General features: G+C 52.1%; 5 protein-coding genes across 5 annotated transcripts; 2 read left to right on the top strand and 3 right to left on the bottom strand.

Annotated features, from left to right (window-relative positions):
- Window positions 1-202: 202 nt before the first annotated feature.
- On the bottom strand, window positions 203-1622 carry COCCADRAFT_1519 (uncharacterized protein; the record flags this gene model as incomplete). The annotated part of the gene is made up of 3 exons (XM_007709830.1): window positions 203-1194; window positions 1244-1355; window positions 1452-1622. The coding sequence occupies 3 exons, from the start codon at window positions 1620-1622 to the stop codon at window positions 203-205; spliced, it is 1275 nt and encodes a 424-aa protein (XP_007708020.1).
- Window positions 1623-2546: 924 nt separating this feature from the next.
- On the bottom strand, window positions 2547-8306 carry COCCADRAFT_33185 (uncharacterized protein; the record flags this gene model as incomplete). Its single annotated transcript, XM_007709880.1, has 5 exons — window positions 2547-4941; window positions 4993-5108; window positions 5157-6066; window positions 6251-6254; window positions 7199-8306. 5 exons carry the CDS (start codon window positions 8304-8306, stop codon window positions 2547-2549), a joined length of 4533 nt encoding a protein of 1510 aa, XP_007708070.1.
- A 217-nt stretch (window positions 8307-8523) lies between these two features.
- Window positions 8524-9363, top strand: COCCADRAFT_1522 (uncharacterized protein; the record flags this gene model as incomplete). The annotated part of the gene is made up of 3 exons (XM_007709831.1): window positions 8524-8590; window positions 8664-8744; window positions 8807-9363. 3 exons carry the CDS (start codon window positions 8524-8526, stop codon window positions 9361-9363), a joined length of 705 nt encoding a protein of 234 aa, XP_007708021.1.
- A 66-nt stretch (window positions 9364-9429) lies between these two features.
- COCCADRAFT_1523 (uncharacterized protein) lies at window positions 9430-10378 on the bottom strand (the record flags this gene model as incomplete). Its single annotated transcript, XM_007709832.1, has 3 exons — window positions 9430-10068; window positions 10119-10279; window positions 10330-10378. 3 exons carry the CDS (start codon window positions 10376-10378, stop codon window positions 9430-9432), a joined length of 849 nt encoding a protein of 282 aa, XP_007708022.1.
- Window positions 10379-11398: 1020 nt separating this feature from the next.
- COCCADRAFT_22835 (uncharacterized protein) lies at window positions 11399-17232 on the top strand (the record flags this gene model as incomplete). The annotated part of the gene is made up of 7 exons (XM_007709849.1): window positions 11399-11518; window positions 11867-12104; window positions 12379-12512; window positions 12546-12585; window positions 12639-12727; window positions 12774-15233; window positions 15280-17232. The coding sequence occupies 7 exons, from the start codon at window positions 11399-11401 to the stop codon at window positions 17230-17232; spliced, it is 5034 nt and encodes a 1677-aa protein (XP_007708039.1).
- Between the last annotated feature and the right edge of the window lie 149 nt (window positions 17233-17381).

Raw genomic sequence — 17381 nt, forward strand, 5'->3', positions numbered from 1 at the left:
AACGAAAAGACCAAGGTAAGTGCTCTATCAGAGATGAGGGGAAAAGAAGAGAAAAAAGAGAGAGAAAGATGACGAGCGACTCCAGCGCCCTCCCATGATGATTCAGTCCCATGATGAGTGTTCCGGTCCTTCTATCCTTTAACCAACAATACCTCGTTGTTGTTTTCCCTCCTCCTTTTGTCGTCGGGAAGACGAATACAATCTACTCTTCCTGAGCCCAAACCTTCTCCCTGAGCATCATACGCTCATTCTTCTCTTCTTTCCCTCCATTGTAAGCCTTCTTCCACGCAAAGTACTCGCCTAGTCGAATCTCAGCATAGCTAGCATAGTCAAAGTCGATGAGCGAGATTTGTGCTTGGATCAATGCCCAAATACCCCAATAGAAACCGGGGACACCACGGAACAAGTCAACCTGTTCAAACAACTGATCAAGCTCAGACTCGTTGTATGACTTGTTTTGATGAGTACTGAAGCTGCGCAGATACTCGCGGAGAAAGGCGCGACGGATGGTGCGTGTGGGCATGGCGTTGTAGTCGCAGTCAAAACCACCCCATTCGGCAAAGTGGTTTGCAATGTCAAATGAAGCAGGTGCAGGCGTAGCATACTCGTAGTCGATAAAGGAAACACAGGCTGCCGTCTCAGGCTCGTCGGAGCAACTAGATACACTGGACCGACGAGAGGCTGAGGCGGAAGACGGCGAGGGCTCGATGATCACGTTGCCTGAGAGGAGGTCGCAATGGGCGAAGACAAACGGATTGGAGCCACCGATTCCTGGCGTGTCACCAAGTATCTGCATCAGACTTTCGAGTTCCTGCATCAGCTCATCTTTCCTCTCCGACTGGGCAGTTGTGTTGGTCGGCAAGGCAAGGATCCATTTCTGCATAGTAGTCCACAGATTCGGAATGGGCTTGCCTGGTGTGAGTGTGGCCATGGCAACCAGAGACTCACGCTTGTTGTTTTGCGAAGTGAGTTGGGCAGGCGCAGGACATATGCTGCTAATACTCGAAATAGGTAATGTGGCATGCCATTCTCCCAACCTCTGAGCTACTCCTCGCCATACTTCTGGCCGACGCAGGTCGGCAGGCGTACACACGGTGCCTTGAATGAACTTGTATAGGAGACCATTTTCAAACCGGGCGTAGAGAGCCGGGGCGAGATTATGGCGGGCAAGCAGCGAATGAGAGCGAGCTTCCTCTAGAACCTTGTTTTAGCGCTGTACAGCATGGTACCGACATGCACTTACTCTCGCGGTCTATGAGGACGTCAGTGTCCTTGCCATATGCGCGCAGCAGGATGGCGTCGTCTTCGACTTCCGTCTTTGATAGGCCGGGTAGCTTGTTCACCGCCTTGAGAAGCTACACCGTAGTCTTAGCCGTGCGCACGTAAAGGGGCAGCAGGGGCGGTCGCGAGAGCATGCCCACGAGCAATTGCATGTGTGTACGTGTGCATACCGTGTTTGTGATTCCATCTGTGAACCTGACAAACTCAATTGTGTCCTTTGAGTCTTTCCACTCTGGGCGGAGAGCGAGGATAAGGGCGAGGGCCGAGTTGTGCGAATCCGCGTAATCGTAGTACTGCGGAATGTTGCGCAGGGAATCGTAGGGCGACTGAGATTTACTCATGGCGACGGTGGTTCTGGTGCATCGTCAGTCTTGTATGCGCAGTGCAGGCTTGACATACGCCAGCGGCGTTAATTGCATGTGAAGAAGCCAGGGCGGCAGGGGATGGAAGACAGCGACTGTACAGGGTTGTAGGCAGGCTTACCTGGTAATTCAGATGTGGGAGGTAACAGAAGGGGAGCGTGCTGGGCGGCGAAAAAGGAATGAAGAGCAAAGACGAGGGCGTCACGGTAAGGAAAGGCAGGTAAAGTCAAGTGCGGTCAATCGCTAGGCGGTGCCGCTCTGGGAAGTCGCGTGGGCGCTCTTTCCTGCCCCTGTAGCCCCGCAAACCAGCGCCACAACTCCCGAGACCCTGTCTCCTAGCGCCACACCAGCTGGAATCCACAACTCCATATTCCGTCCCCACTTGTACCCCGAGACTAAGGGATTTGTATGTCTTTCTACTGTTTATCCTACCCTTCTTTTTTAAAAGTAATTGTTGATACTGATGTCACTGGTTTTGGCGACTGTGTGGGCTGACGTGGTGAGGACGGATTACATTCCCGCTGCTTTGGCGCACCATGCACATGTGCCTGTTCCTGGCTCAACAGCCACCATGACGTCTGTCATCATCCGTCTTGCACCGCTGCCTACACCTACATCCATTCAAACCTTAGCATGCAACCCACCCACCCATGCCCTTGTACACGTCGACTGCGGGGCCTGTCACTCGCCATCTCGCCAGTGGGAGCCTTTGATGGCCCCGATTGGTAGATAGGAAACCACCTTCTGCATCGAGGAGAAACATACATATGTATCTTGTCCATTCATTATTTCAAGTAACTTGCCATCTAAAACGCCGCGCTCAATGCGCATGTAGGGTATATCCATAACATAAACACCATCATTCCTGCCTCAAGAGCCCAGAGTCCCGTCAGTCCCGATGTGTCATTGCACCTTTCTTCCACTTGCCTTCCGCGCTCTCCACTTGTATGAGCCAAGGCCAATGTCCATGGCACCGCTCTGTACACTCGTCAGGCCATCAAAAGACTCTTTTCCCAACGTAACCACCTTGACTGTATTGCCGAATCCCACTGCAATACTGCGCTTGCCTAGCTTGACAATCGGACCAGGTGCTGCCACGAACAACTCATCTTCATACGACTCTGTCGCTACATCATCCGTATCATCGGGTATCAAGGGTCTTGAGCGGAAGTCGCCCGCTGTTGACAGTGTCCAAACCTCCCATGCGTCAGAATCTTCAAACGAGTTATCCATCGGGTCTATCTTGGTCGACGCTCCATCCCCGAGTCTTGACAGGTTCACGTGACCCTGACGTTGAGCACGCTGCTTCAATGCAGACGTAAGTGCCACTGCATCAACACCTGGGTAGTTCTCTTCTGCGCCTGAATGAGTCGACGATGGCGTAGCCAATTGTGCGCGTCTTCTGATTCCAATCACACTCTGCGCTTCGGTCGACTCCCACACCCCAGCGGGTTCGACAGAGTAGACCGCTTCCTTTGCGCGCTCAAGACCACGACACTTGTGCTTTTCCCGGTCTAGCGGCTTTCCAAGGCACATCTGTGAAGTCGTCTTATCGTCCAGACTGAAGGTCTGCATCACCATGTGGTTTGCACTGTGCTCTGCATATGCCACAGAGAGTGAGTTGACCGCAGGGGCTCCACATTGACACACGCGTCGTACAGAGTGGAGCACTCTGAACGAATGTGGACGCACATGGCCAATTTGGAATGCGTGAACCAGCGCGCGGCTGGAAAAGTCAAAAATCTCCGCCTCTTCATCGCGAAGCGCAAACATGACCCCGAGGCTGGGAACAGCGTATATACACCGTATCTTTGCAGGATTGCTACCAGGGGGTGGGCCTGGATCCAGACCTGCAACCACTTCTGACGTGTAGTTGTCCTCCTGCTTGAGTGACAGTATGTGCACTTCACCAGCCTTGGTCACAAAGACCAAGCTAGTATCCCCTTTTTCCGAGGTGTAGATTGAGCTGCACACGATTGAACTGGTGGCAATACGTCTGGTGTGGTGGATGCCTGTGCGTGCTTCCAGCTTCGTCAAGTGTCCATCTGGGCTGACGATGATGAGGTATAGCCTCTCTGCATCCGTCCGCGTTTTTAGCGTAACAAAACTGAAGCGTATTGGCGCCTGTCCCCGAATGTCGATTAGCGGGAACATAAGAAATCGCGATGCAGGGATATCCCATAGACCAATTTGTCCAGTTTGCCCGCATATCGCTAGCATGCTTCCGCCGTCGTCGATAGCGGTAGCATAGATGGGCCAGAGTCTTGGCTTCATCGACGCCGTCTGCAAGGTAGTATGCAGGTAGCCCCCGCGGCCATGTAGCCATATCGCAGTACTCCTATCCAGCGATACACTTGCAAGATGGCCTTTTGGACAACCAGCCAACTGGACAACATCCAAGTTTTGTGGCGTTGGCAATGTCTTTACTGAAAACTCTGTTTCTACATCATCATTTTCCTCTGCACCAATTGGGAGGCCTGTCCAGAGAAGGTAATTCATAAACAAGGCTACAATGGCAACGAGTGTAACAGTAATCAAAGCTGCTGGGAAAGCATGTCCATGTGCAAAGCGGCGAAGCCCCTCTACGAGGGACGAGGGTGGTTGCGGCCGGTCACGTCCTTGTGCTCCCTTGGAGACGACCAGAATGGGGTTGTATATGCGAGCTACAAATGTTTGGGCTCCAGGTTTGATGAAACCAAACAATTCTCGAGCCGTATTGTGGTCTTGGAGCCGAAGCCAATCAGCGGGGGTCCTAGCTTGGTTGATTGGCGGCTGACTCCAGCTTGTGTCGATGGAACGTTTCCGCCTTCTGGAAATGAAACTTTGCCGAAGCGTGTTGAAGGACAGCGGTTTGTCACCGCTATCGAAGAAATGCCAATTGACGGCAAGAATGACAGAGAAGATAGCTACAGTCCCTGCGAAGCGGGTGCTCAGAGGCAGCGTGCCCTGTCTCAGAGCACCAAGCCAGGATTGACGTTCGGCCTGTTTGTTCTTGGTGCTTTGGCTGAGATTAATGCGATCCAGAGAGTCGGAGAGTTCCATCCTCTGTACATCAACGCTGAGAACAGCAATAAAGAAGGTCAAATGAAAAACGAGGTCGAATACGAGCGTGACGGCCGCAAAAACGCAAAAGTCGGCGACCCAGGGCGTGACGAGCCGGGAGCAGAAGTACAATAGTGCGAGGTTTTGAAATGCAATGGCAACAGACAGATGACCCACCTCACCGAGTGCATTGCCGATGCGCTGGTGAGGAGGCATCTCCGGCGGTGTTTCCAGTACAACATTAATCAAACGAAATCTGGCAGTCAGTCAGTAATTGCTATTGCACCCCCGCCACTCTTGAACATACATATTTCCAAGACCGAAACAAAAAACTACTACGGGAAACCATGGCCGGGGTATCCGCGCCAAATCGATTCCAAGATATGTACAAAGGGTAAAACTAGCGATTACACACACGCCCATCTAGTTAGGGGGTTAGCAGAGAAAAACAGTAGTGCGGAAACCGCCTACCTTCATACAGATGGTGATGAGCAAGCCAAACCAGCTTTTGACTGCTCGCAACTGCCTCATTCTCGTTATCACGTAGACTGCGGTAATAAGATAGGAAGCCGCCAAAAATAGGTCGTCATTCAGAGTCATGGGCCTGAATCTAAACTCGAATAGTCGGCTGCGGGTAACCTGGCCATCGTTGGGGAATACGGTCCAATCTGGGGATATTTCCTCGGCCAGAGTGCGTGCTCTCGCATCCCATGTAGCCCCTAATCTTGAATTGTTCTGATCGAAAAGTGTAATGACCAATGCATCGGCAGCACGAAGTTTGGTGTTGGAGAAGGATTTTCCGGCAAAAACCGTGCTGGGTCGCAGTGTGATGTTACGGGGCGTGCGCATGCGTGTATGTGCGTTGATGGTGCCGAGTAAGTCGCCATCCTCATCTAGGGCGCTTCGAGAACAGTTCCAGTACATCAAGGGCGAATGCCACGTCCATTTTTCCTCGGGTCCGGCAGTCATGCAGCCTGCAGTGGTGCTGGCGAGGGTGTTTCGGAGGGCATTTGCATCGTCGTCGGCATCTTTGTTGAAGCCGCCGCTGATAAGGGCTTCCTGAACATACAGAGCCTGGTGCAGCACGGGCAGTTCGATGGCCTTCATATAGTCGCCATGGACCCAGACCTGGCGCACAATCACATCGGGGATGCGCTCTCCCTCGATCTGGGTGGTGGAAGTCCAGACATGCTTGGGCAGATTGCGGAGACCGGCAGCGGCGGAACTGTCCGCCTGGAAGACAGCCTGGTAGCAGAGGAGGACGGAGATGATAATGGTCACGAAGATGGAGAGCAGCCAATGGCGGGCAGTGGCGGTGCCATGGGCCTGGAATGCGCGGCGGATGGGGTGCGATGTGGATAGGCGTGGTGGCTCAGTCGTACTGCGAGACAGGCATTTAGCATGGCATGGCCTCGGACGCGTGTGTACTAGATGGATGGGCTGGACGGGGGACGCAGGTTACTACTCACCCACGCAGCGGATAGAGGAGATACCAGATCATTCGGGTTCGCGGGGCCTCGCAAAGGGCATGCCCGGGCTGGAAGTCGACGACGGCGAGGCCTCACTCAGCTGTGGAAGGGTGCGAGGTGCGAGCGCCCCGTTCATCGGTCGGGGATGGGGCGCGGCACGAGGGAGCAAGACCAGGACCAGGAAGGATTGCGAGGCAGCGAGCAGAGGGCGTGGACATGCACAGCAGCAGACAGAGGGCGATGGCGCGGCTTCAGTCGTTCTCTTCGTGGGGACATTGAGGGGTGGTCGCGACGAGCATTATTGACTATCCGTGGCGCTCGCGCGGTTCCGGCAACCTTCTGCTCGTTGCCAAGCGCTGGCCATGTCTCATCGCCTCGATCGCTGCTTGGTGTTACAACGACAAGCGCCATCGCCAATGGGGCCCCTTGCCTTTTTGCGCCTTTGCCCCAGCTCTGCACACATGCGCTGCCCTTTTACCCTAACCAGCGAATCCAGAGCTCCTCTGGCCCACGTCCGGCCCATGCCGCCCACACCCACGCCCGCTGGTCGGGCGCGTCGAGCCCCAAGAAGAAGCAATGCAGTCTGCTTTCGTCTATCTGTGAATTTCATCCTGTCGTCGCTACACTGACAGCTACCCTGATCGTCTGCCGCTTCCTGCCTGCAGGGACCAAGGCACACCAAGGCCCTGGATGCTGACGCCCAAGCTTGGTCTACATACGTACTGGTACATGACCATACTTTTCACCCTCCTTGCTCCCCTACTGCGGGTGGGGTATATCCAAAGAGAAAAAAAGCGCCTAGAACACATGCCCGCCGTGTCAGCTTATCCTCGGCCTAACTTAAAAATACTCCGTCCCGGGAATGGAACGCCTCCGCCGTGGTGTCCATCGTGTGGCGAACTGCGATGAACGGTCGCGTCCAGCCCTCACCATAACCATAACCACTGTCCATAGCCATTGTCCATAGTCACTGGCTCTTGTGCATCGCATCTCCTCATGGTCTACCAAAACTTCATGTCTCGTCCATGTCCTCGTCCTCGTCACCGTCGTCCTCTTCCCATTCATCCTCTTCCTCCTCAGCGCCGGTAGAAGGACCGAGTACATCGTTCAGTTCTCTCAAGAGCTCATCGGCATGTTCCTTCAATCGCTCATCCTCATACTCTAGCATAGCGTAAAGTTTGAGACAATTCCCCAGCCAGTCGCGACTAGCACGCAACAGTGATGTCGTGACCTTTTCCTCTCCCTTGGCTTTTTGCTTTCCCGCCAGCAAATGCAAGCACCAGCCGCCCAGATACCACGCCTCAACACTGCTGTCATTCTCTCCCACTAACCGCTCCAGAACCTCAATCGCCTCGTCTTCCATTTCTGCCTCCATCAACAAACGAGACAGACTAATGCGAAGAGAATAGTCGGGAACCTTGGCGTCGTCCGGGTCCAGGTCCTTCCACAGCTCCATGCTTCGTCTTAGTGCGGATCTTGCCTCATCGGGCTTCAATTGCGAAATTCGGATGGACGCCAGTGTCTGCAGAGGCTCCGGATTCTCTGGTGCAAAAAGAAGTGCTTCGGTGACTGCGGCGTCGCATCTTGCTTCTGCGTCTTCCTCCCACGACAAATCCGTCATGTAGACTTCAGCAATACCACACAGCGAGTTTGCAATCTTCTGTCTCTTCTCCTCCACCAACTCTGCCACCTCGTTGTTCTTCGCCATCTTGCCTTCCAGCCCACCAATTTCCCTCTTGAGCACTTCAATGCCCTTTTCAAACCACCGTACACTCTCTGCCCCACCCTCTTCGTTTAATTGTGCCATCCATAGAAATTTCTCTGCTCCATCGTGTGCGCCTTCGGGATCGATGATAATGGCGGCTTGGAATGCTTCACGCGCAGAATCTGGGTCGCCCAACTCTACGTTGATTTCGCCGAGGAGGTTCAATGCGGGCAGCGCGGCGGCCGAAGGCTTCGAGTTGCCAGGCTGAACCAAGTTCAGTGCTTTTTGTGCGGCGATGAGCGCTTCCTCTGGCTGTGATGTTTGGAGAAAAGTAGCCGCCTGGATTAAGAGATCTTCAGCCGAAACTTTTGGTTTCGATGCGCCAGATTTCACGCTAGACTTTGCGCTCTTCTTTCCCTTGCGGTCCGCTGGCTTCGTCTTCGCCATTTTTACAAGACCTTTGTTTCGGTGTCGAGGTGTGTGAAATTGTTGCAAGTCGGCAGTCCGACCCAAAAATTATTTCTCGAACATCGGGCAGTCGGGGCTAGTGACGTGGGGGAAAAGAGCGGGCATGCCGCCCCACCAAGCCGCAAGCCTCAGCGTCAACTTGCAAGTGTCGCCCGGCGTTGGCACTCTCGCAGTCTACACACATACTTAATTCGTCATGGGTGTCGAAGAGCAAAAAGAGGAACGCGAAGTCCTCGAGTCAATCTTCGCAGACGAAATCACAGGTACGCAACGATTGGTTGCGCAAAAAAAAAACATCACTGTACACCAAGTAAATATACTAACAACACCCTCCAGACGTTTCCGAGACAGAGTTCCGAGTCGCCGTCCAACTCGACGATGGCCGACACGAAGACGAAGAGCGCGAAGATGACCAACGTATGCGCAAGCACTCACATACCTGAACACCACATATAGGCTTACCAAAAGGAACCTCGCAGCAACCATCATCCTCAATGTCTCCTACCCACTCAACTACCCCGACGAAGCCCCCCGCCTCGACATAACGCAACCCCCCAACGCCCCCAAGCACCCCTACCTCGACATCCAAGAAGACAAGCAGCGCCTCCTCGACTCGCTCTCGGAAACCATTGAGGAAAACCTCGGCATGGCCATGGTCTTCACGCTCGTCACCGTCCTCAAGGACAGCGCCGAACTCCTCATTACGGAGCGCCAGAATGCCAAGCAGGCGCTGGCGGATATGGCGGCGGCCAAGGCGGAGGAGGAGGAGAACAAAAAGTTTCAGGGTGAGGCGGTTACGCGGGAGAGCTTTTTGGCGTGGAGGGAGAAGTTTCGGGCGGAGATGGCAGAGGAGAAGAGGCGGAAGGAGGAGGAGAAGGAACTTGAGGATAAGAAGAAGAGGATTGTCAAAGAGGAGAAGAAGTTGACGGGCAAAGAGTTGTGGCAGCAGGGTTTGGTTGGGAAGGGTGACGATGATGATGACGACAATATTGATGAGGTTGATGTCGGGAAACTCAAGATTGAGGCGACATCATGATGTGCATTGCGTAAATTTGCGCCGTAAAAAACCGAGTGCACATAGTTGCATAGCCAAACTATACTATCAAAGTTTTGGCTTGATCACCTGTATTGGGCGCCTTCTTCTTCCCCTCACAATCGTCTCTCCCTCCTCCAGTGCCATCTTCATCTCCAAGTCCACAATATTCTGCATCTTCTTTGTGATCTCCCTATCCTTGCGCATGTCTCTTGCATGCGCTTCCTGATTTACCCGCTCCGATTGTCTAATCGCATCCGCCCACTTGACGTCGTCCTCGCGCGTCTCCAATTGCGCACTGATCAGCGCATCCCACTCATCTTCCTGCTGGCACATGGGTAACCACCAATTGCTCAGTAGCACCTTTGTGTCGAAAAGCTGAATCTTGCGCTGTAGTCGTTGACGGAGAACACGGCTCAGAGCTGGAGGCTGAGGTTTTGTGAGGCGGAGGAAGGGGATTCCGTTCGCGGAGGACATTATAGGAACATGGCGGGGGCCGGAGGTCTTTGCGTATGGGCGGACATTCAAGACAGCCTTCTCTGGAGGAAGACACGCGAGTCGTTCTTTGGGTTCCTTGGAAGATGCATCTTCGGTTCTTCTCATTGGAGGAGCGCGTATCAGAGCGCGTGGTAGCTGAGCCACCATTTGCGTCAATATGCTCGTGCTGGCTGCATCGCCCGCCGTCGAGGCATCAAGATGGTCCAACGTCTACATCTTGTCAATTGCGGACAGACGCATGTCTAAAAAGAAAAGTTCACCTCATAGCCAGCCTTGAAACTCAGCCCCAGTTGGTACGGGCTTTGTATCTTCCGGTTCCGTCGAAACTTGTTGCGCACAGCGTTGCGGAGGGAGACGCGATCGTCATCGGAGATGGGAGTAGACGAACATCGTAAAAGCAGGGCCCGGTAAAGAGCAATTGCTGATCAAAATGTCAGAATCTATGCACATATATTCCTTCCATGGTCTCACCTGCTATACGATGTTGTGTTGACTTTTTAGGCTCGAGGAAGCGGGGCATGCATGGGGATTGCTCGCGGTGGAGGTTTCCAGGTCGGAGTTGCGACGCGAGATATTTCGACTAGTATGACACATGGTCACGTGCCGGATTTGCAGTGCTCTACAGTACACAATACTCGAGTAGAGTCCGTGACTCAACACTACTTCCTGTGTAATATTACATTATTTAGTTGCTTGTTAATTTCAGCGCTAGGGCGACTTGAGATACAAATCACGTGCATGTCTTTTCAGCTTGTTGTGGCAATGTATAGTCATATAAGTACGCCACAGGTCTTAACATAAGTGGGCAAACATAGAGCAAGGGAAGCCATGTATCAAGAAAATATGTATATCATTCATAGTCGTGGTCAATTGCCTAGACTATGAGTTCATCTGGCAGACCAAAACTCCGTCCCATGCACCTTCACCTTGTCTCGTCGTACATTCAGATTTAGCATACAGTCACACGTCTGTTTGAACTGCTTTCTCAGGACAGTTGGTGTTCGTGAACACGGCTAGAAAGTCGTTCCCTCGGGAGGCTGTGGGAGCTTCTTGTTCTGGGGAAGCGCCATGTATCTGATGCATTATATGGTCAATGGTGGACTTGTCTGATAGTGACTGTGCTTACCTTCGAAGCTCGATGAGGATAGTCTCCATGGTAAACTCACGTTTCCACTGGGCTAGGCAAGGCAGCTTTGTGGGATCGACCTAGCCTTGTCAGTACGCGTTCTTCCTTACTCAGCTTGCAGGGTCCTACCTTTCCGTTCTGAGGGTTGACGCAGGGCAGGTTGATCTTGGACGTGAACTTGATGTCCGGGGGTGCGTCGGGGTACTCTGGGCCGCAGTGGATCGACACGCTGTAGATGCGGTTCTCGTGGACGCTCTGGGAATCTTTGTCAACGTGCGACTGGGTACATGGAGGAAGAGATGCATACATGGGGTGGACCTAGTATGGTGCCATTCCAGTCTGACATCAACAGATCATCTCCGTTATCCAGACCATATGAGCAGGCCTCTGTCTATTCTCAGCAATGCGTTCTCCATGGCCAAGTGGCAGGTCTACCGTACCAGCACCAAGCCCCTTCTCACCCTTCTCCAGCTCTTCCAGCAGACGAAAGTTGCGCGGAACCTTGGCACCCATTGTTGCAGTGCTGGTGCGAGAGTACTGATGTGAAGCGTGGCGCGTGAGGAAGTGGGATGGACGGACCCCGCTCAAGAGGTAGGGTAATGGTCGGCGGTGGCTATGGGTGAAGGTGCAGGATACGATTCGAAGTGGCCGGTGGTGACGTGCGCAAGTCTCTATCAAGCAGTGTATCGACAGGCGCAATTCTCTGCAAGGCTATCGAGTGACCAGCTGATTGCTCTGCTGCTTGTCTCAAGATGCTTGTCGGGATCGACTAGTGCCGATGATATGACGAGGTTGCGGCCGACCAGGGTCCCACCTAGCACATGCATTGGTCCATCGCTTGGCCACGTCCGCTACGCGACATCTATACGTTGCCTTTCATAGTCGGCCAAACTACATCAACAATCGTATCCTGCATTTCAAAGTCGCTCCTTTGCTAGCACAGTTCGCCCAGATGCTTCGGGTCATTCGCATAGCATGACGGCTCAAATTTTGGCAGCTGAACTCGGGAACCTCATCCAGGACTCGAAGCGCAAGAATACCGAACTCCGAAATGCTGCAGAGGCAGCCCTCAAGGATCTTAAGTCGCTCTCTAATACCTCCGAGGCTCAGCTCTCAGCTGGTGAGCTAGTTTGTTGCCCGTCGCTTGATTACATGTTGACCGCGTTCAAGATTTGTCCCGTCGTCCACATTTCATCTCACCTTTTTTGATTGCTTGCAGTACTCACAATGCCAAATTCGCGTCGACTGGAGTCTCGTGTCTGCAGAGACTTAGTGTTTCACGCGCTTTGCCACGGGAGCGACTGACGGAAATCCTGGATGCATTTCGCGAGTCGGTATCATCAAGTAGAGCTCGCCCACTCCCGGAATCCTATGCGCTCAGCTGATGTAACTAGGCCACGACATCCAATTGAAGATACTGCAAGCATTACCCTCTTTACTCCAAAACTACCCTGCGGAAATTCGGGGCGATTCTCTTTCATCTGTCCTTCAAATATGCTCAAGTTTACAAAACGCAAAGAACTTTGCAGTAAGCAACACAGCTGCTGCGACATTGCAACAGCTTGTCATTGTTGTGTATGACAGAGTCGCTTCCGAAGATGGTACGGTCTAGCCATCTTTATAGCCGTTTATCGTGTACTGACCTCTTGTCAAGAGAAAGCACTGGAAATCCCCACCGTGACCGAGGTAAAAGGTGACGATGGCCACGTATCAGTCAGACCAGCAGCGAACGATGCTTACAAGGTTTGCATGGCCTCCACTTTGGTCTGATCTTGCTAAACATGGGTAGATGTTTACCGATCTCATTTCGCTGATCGTAGGAGAAAAGCCCGTGTATATGCGATTCGCTTCGCTGCCACCATCTTCAATACTTGAGCTCATCGAGGCAGTACTGTCAAATCACAACGAAATCATGACGACACATCCAGAGCAAATACACATCTTGCGGGCCCAACTCATGCCCCTCATCATTCGCTCTTTGTCTGACCGACTATCATTTCCAGTGACTGTGCGCATCATTCGGATACTACATCTGATTATTCGATATCATCTTGACATACTCCCCTCGGAATGCGAGATTGCACTCGGTCTTTTGAATCATATGCTTGATCCAGAGGCTTCTCAGGCATGGAAGAGAGCGCTCTGCTTAGAGGTATTTCGCAGTATCTACGCCGATTCTAAGCTTCTTTTGGCCATCTATGCGCTATTTGACGCGAAAAGCGAGAAGAAGAATGTTTTTGGTGATAATTTGGCGGCTTTCGTACGGCTTGCCGCCGAAAAGCCTGCACTCATTGGCCTTGGTCAGCAATCAACAGCCGTCGTTGGGGCCGAAGACGGAAAATTAGCGCTGTCAGACCATGCTGTCGCTGAAGCAGGTGCTCTGGCCGGCGTCATAGGCGGCCCTGTGAGTGACAGTAGCAGCGGTGCTCGTCCTTTTGGAATCAGCACACAATGGAGCGCTCTCAAAACTCCTTGTATAGAACACCTTGACAAATCCGACCCGCCTGTCCTACCAGACACGTATATCTATAGTTTGGTGTTGACATGCATCACCAACATTTCCGAGAGTCTGGCCAAGTTTGTCCTTCCTCTGACCGTACACCACGAAGGCCGAGCCCGGAGAAAGAACAAAGCTGATGACGCGAACGAGCCTGATACAGAAGCTGTATTGCCAAATGAAGGTTCCAATCGGCTTTCGCGAACCCAATCTTTCCGCAAAAAAACTATACCTGTAAATCCTCTTGACCTCACAGAACACTCCGCCTACACCTCTGTGCAGACTTCGACGAGCTTGGTTACGGAATGCTGGCCCGCAGTGCTTGCGACCTGCTCGACTTTTCTTAATGCCGCGCTTGACAACGACTATTACCGTGCCCTGGTTCGGTCTATACAAAAGATCACTCAGGTCGCTGGCCTTCTTAGGCTTTCGACACCACGGGATGCATTTTTAACAACATTGGGCAAAGCAGCAGTGCCATCAAACCTGTTGCTAGCAAATGTACCGCCCACAACTTCAGCTTCAGTTGACAAGCCTGGGGTTTTCTCTAATGCCAAAGCCATACTTAGCGTAGACAGCTTTGTGAGTCAAAGCTCTTCAATGTCAGCAGACAAACATAGAGGTCCCCAAAATGAGTCAGCAATACCTGCTTTAACTCCTCGCAATCTGCTGTGTCTGAGGGCTTTGCTCAATCTGGCAATCGCGCTGGGACCGACCCTCAATTCCGCCTGGTCGATCGTTTTTGAGACGCTACAAGTAGCCGACTTGGTCATGGCGTTTACAAGTCAAACAGGCAGCCGCGGGTCTGGACCTGGGCACGGAGATGGGAGTACCGAGAAGCTGGAGGCAGAAACATCAGCTGTACAGGCAGCAGCTCGCAGACTGTTTGAGAGCACCGTTGATTTCCCCAATGAGTCATTTTCAGAAGTGCTGCAAGCCTTGTGTTCCCTTCTGAACGGTGTGACCCCAGAGAGTGGTCAAAGGACACCCGCATCCTCTAATCGTCCTCAGATTATGCATCAGCGGCGCCTTGGTAGCGTTTCCGGAATCTCTCTAAATACCGAAACAAACCCCCGCGACTCAGCATTTGCTTTGAACAAGATTGGAGAGCTTGCAACCTTGAATGAGAGCAGGTTGGCCCAGTACGATCCTGCAGAAAGCGGATGGAACATCCTTGTCAAGGAAGTTGTACAGTTTTCTACGGATAGCCGGAAAGCGACAACTACAAGGCTGCTTGCCGCTGACATTCTAGCAAGGACTGTTCGAGACATTGCTGAGCTATCCATGTCCGATGAACAACGTGAGGAAATTCAGGCTCGCATACTTACTGCACTACAGAAACAGATTGCAGACCTCTACCACTACGATGGAGCCAACAAAGAGACCATTAGTGATGCCGACATGCGGGTTCACCAAGTTGCTCTCGAAGCACTCAAAAGTGTGATTGAGCAATGCGGCGAGTCACTAGTTGCTGGATGGGCGTCCGTCATCGAGAGCTTGATGAGTGTATTTGTACCGGACCAGTCCTCTTTTCAAGAACAAAAGCACGAGAACGAGAGGCCTCAAGTCGATAAGCGGTTGGAGAACGCTCCAGAAGTTATTTCGAGATCTCTTGCCCGATCTGCCTTTGCAACGGTCAGCCTTATATGTTCGGATTTTATGACTGCAGTTCCAGATGTTTGTCTATCCACACTATTAGAGCTCCTGCGCAGGCTGTGTTCCCAGCAAGAAGACTTGAACATGTCTCTAACTGTGGGTTAACTACACGTGCATTTGCTCCACTTCTAACATTATGCAGGCTATCACCTTCTTTTGGAATGTGTCAGACTACTTGCAATCGAAGGCTGACCTGTCTTCACTGCCAGAGATCGTTGGGGAGACTGATGACACCAAACTCGCCGTTTCTAGTCACTCACAGAATGGAGCAACTTCGGCCCTGTGGCTCCAGGTTCTATTGAACCTTTCTTCAATCACCGTCGACGAACGTGTTGAGGTACGGAATTCTGCAATTCAAACGATCCAGAGGATATTTGAGAACTGCTCCGACCAATTATCATCGAATGTATGGCTACTCTGTCTCCGTACAATACTGTTTGGTATGGTAAAGGCGAATTTGGAGGTACAGCGCGAGATCCGGAATCAGTCACCACAGAATGATTTGCTAAAAGACTGGGGGCAAACAACAAAAGCCGTGCTTCAGACTGTAAGCATTCTAAACACCACTTATATGGATAAACTGGATGCATCTCAGCTTGGGGACGCATGGTCCGAGCTACTCAGTCTCTTACAGCAGTATTTTGAGTACCGTTCACATGCTCTAGGAGCATCGGTCTTCGACACCATTACAGGTGTTCTTTCCCAGTCTGAAAATAACCATATATGGAGTATAGACCCTTTGCTCAAAACGGCTGGGGTGTGGAGGAGCTATTTCCCTTCCCAAGACACGTGGCAACAAGACGGCGAGGAAGACAACCAAGAAGCATTTGTAGCCTACGCAGATGCTTTCAAAGCCATCTATCGTCTTGCAGATGGACCACTTGCTGCAGAATTGCCTTCTATGCTTGGCAATCTTGAGGCCTGTGTTGTCAATTCCGACGAAGTCGCCTACTCTTCTGATGTGGACAGCACGACTGTGCTCCAGAGCCGGGTTCTGGAGTGTTTATCGATAGTCAAGACCGACGGTCCCGAGATTTCGTCGTATCTGATTGAGTTGTTGGGCCGGTTCATAACACTGCCTTACACTTCACAAGACAAGTCTCCTGGAAGACGCGGGCCGACATTTGTTGCGCTATCAAAAGCATCCATGACGCTGTTGCAAGACACGATTATCAAGCACATCGATCAGGAAGAGATGTATAAGAATGATGCTTTTGCTCGTGCTTTAAGTAGTTTGGCGCGACCTGTACAAGAAAAGTATGTGTGGCAACGCGAAGGCAAAGCACCAACCTTATGGCAAAAGGCTACATCGACAAGCATAGCTATCATCAAGCCGGCATTGTCGCATCTTGGCTCGGACCAAGAGATCTGGGCCAATCTGGTAGATATAGCTCACTACATCACTCGAGCGCAGCTATCATCAGATGCACCCATATCACTCGAGAAAGATGAGGTGCTTGACATTACGTCTTTCAAACAGCTCCGCGAGATTATTGTCCTTCCTCTTGGTTCTGCGTCGCTTCCGGACAGCCTTAGGCGGTCTTATGCCCGCAATCTCTTTGCAACGTCACTGATACATAGCCCGTTATCTGGAGAACTACCGGACATGATGGGAGCGCCACTCGAAGAGCTCTACAAGGTTCGTCTAGGACAAACAGCCGAGCTTGAATGTACATGGCGACCGAACATGGGCTATTCGTGTCTCTCTGAGTTATTCAGTCTCGTTGCTGTGCACGATAGTAGTCCCGAACGAGTCAAGTTGGCGCAAGCAGCAGCCCCATATCTCATTCTACGGTGTGCACTCCCGCTCAAGACGTACATAGCCGATCACCCTTTGCGGGGTCGTATGCCTGCGCCCGAGTCGCAGAGACGCGAGTTGCTCTTCGTACTTGAGGAGTTGCACAAGCTGCAATGCGAGCCGCAAGCCATGCCCGATGCGCCAGGAGTGAAGTCGAAACACCGCAAGCATATACACAGGTTGTATCCGCTATTAATCAAGGCAACCAAGGTCGCCAGACATGATGGTGAAGTTTTCGGCATGTTGTCGAAGCTGACGGATGCCGTTGGGCGAGAGTTTGGGTTAGATGATGATTGAAGCAGACACAGAGGTTAGATAGAAGCATTCGGAATGTACTATTGTATAGAGGACATTGTTCAAAAAATGTAGTAATTGAGTGGTGAAACGAAAGTAGAATGCATGACATTCCAGCCGGAGCAGTCAGCCGGAGCTCTGTCCGCACAAGG

The sequence above is a fragment of the Bipolaris zeicola genome, assembly GCF_000523435.1.
Source record: "Bipolaris zeicola 26-R-13 unplaced genomic scaffold scaffold_12, whole genome shotgun sequence".
NCBI lineage: Eukaryota > Fungi > Ascomycota > Dothideomycetes > Pleosporales > Pleosporaceae > Bipolaris > Bipolaris zeicola.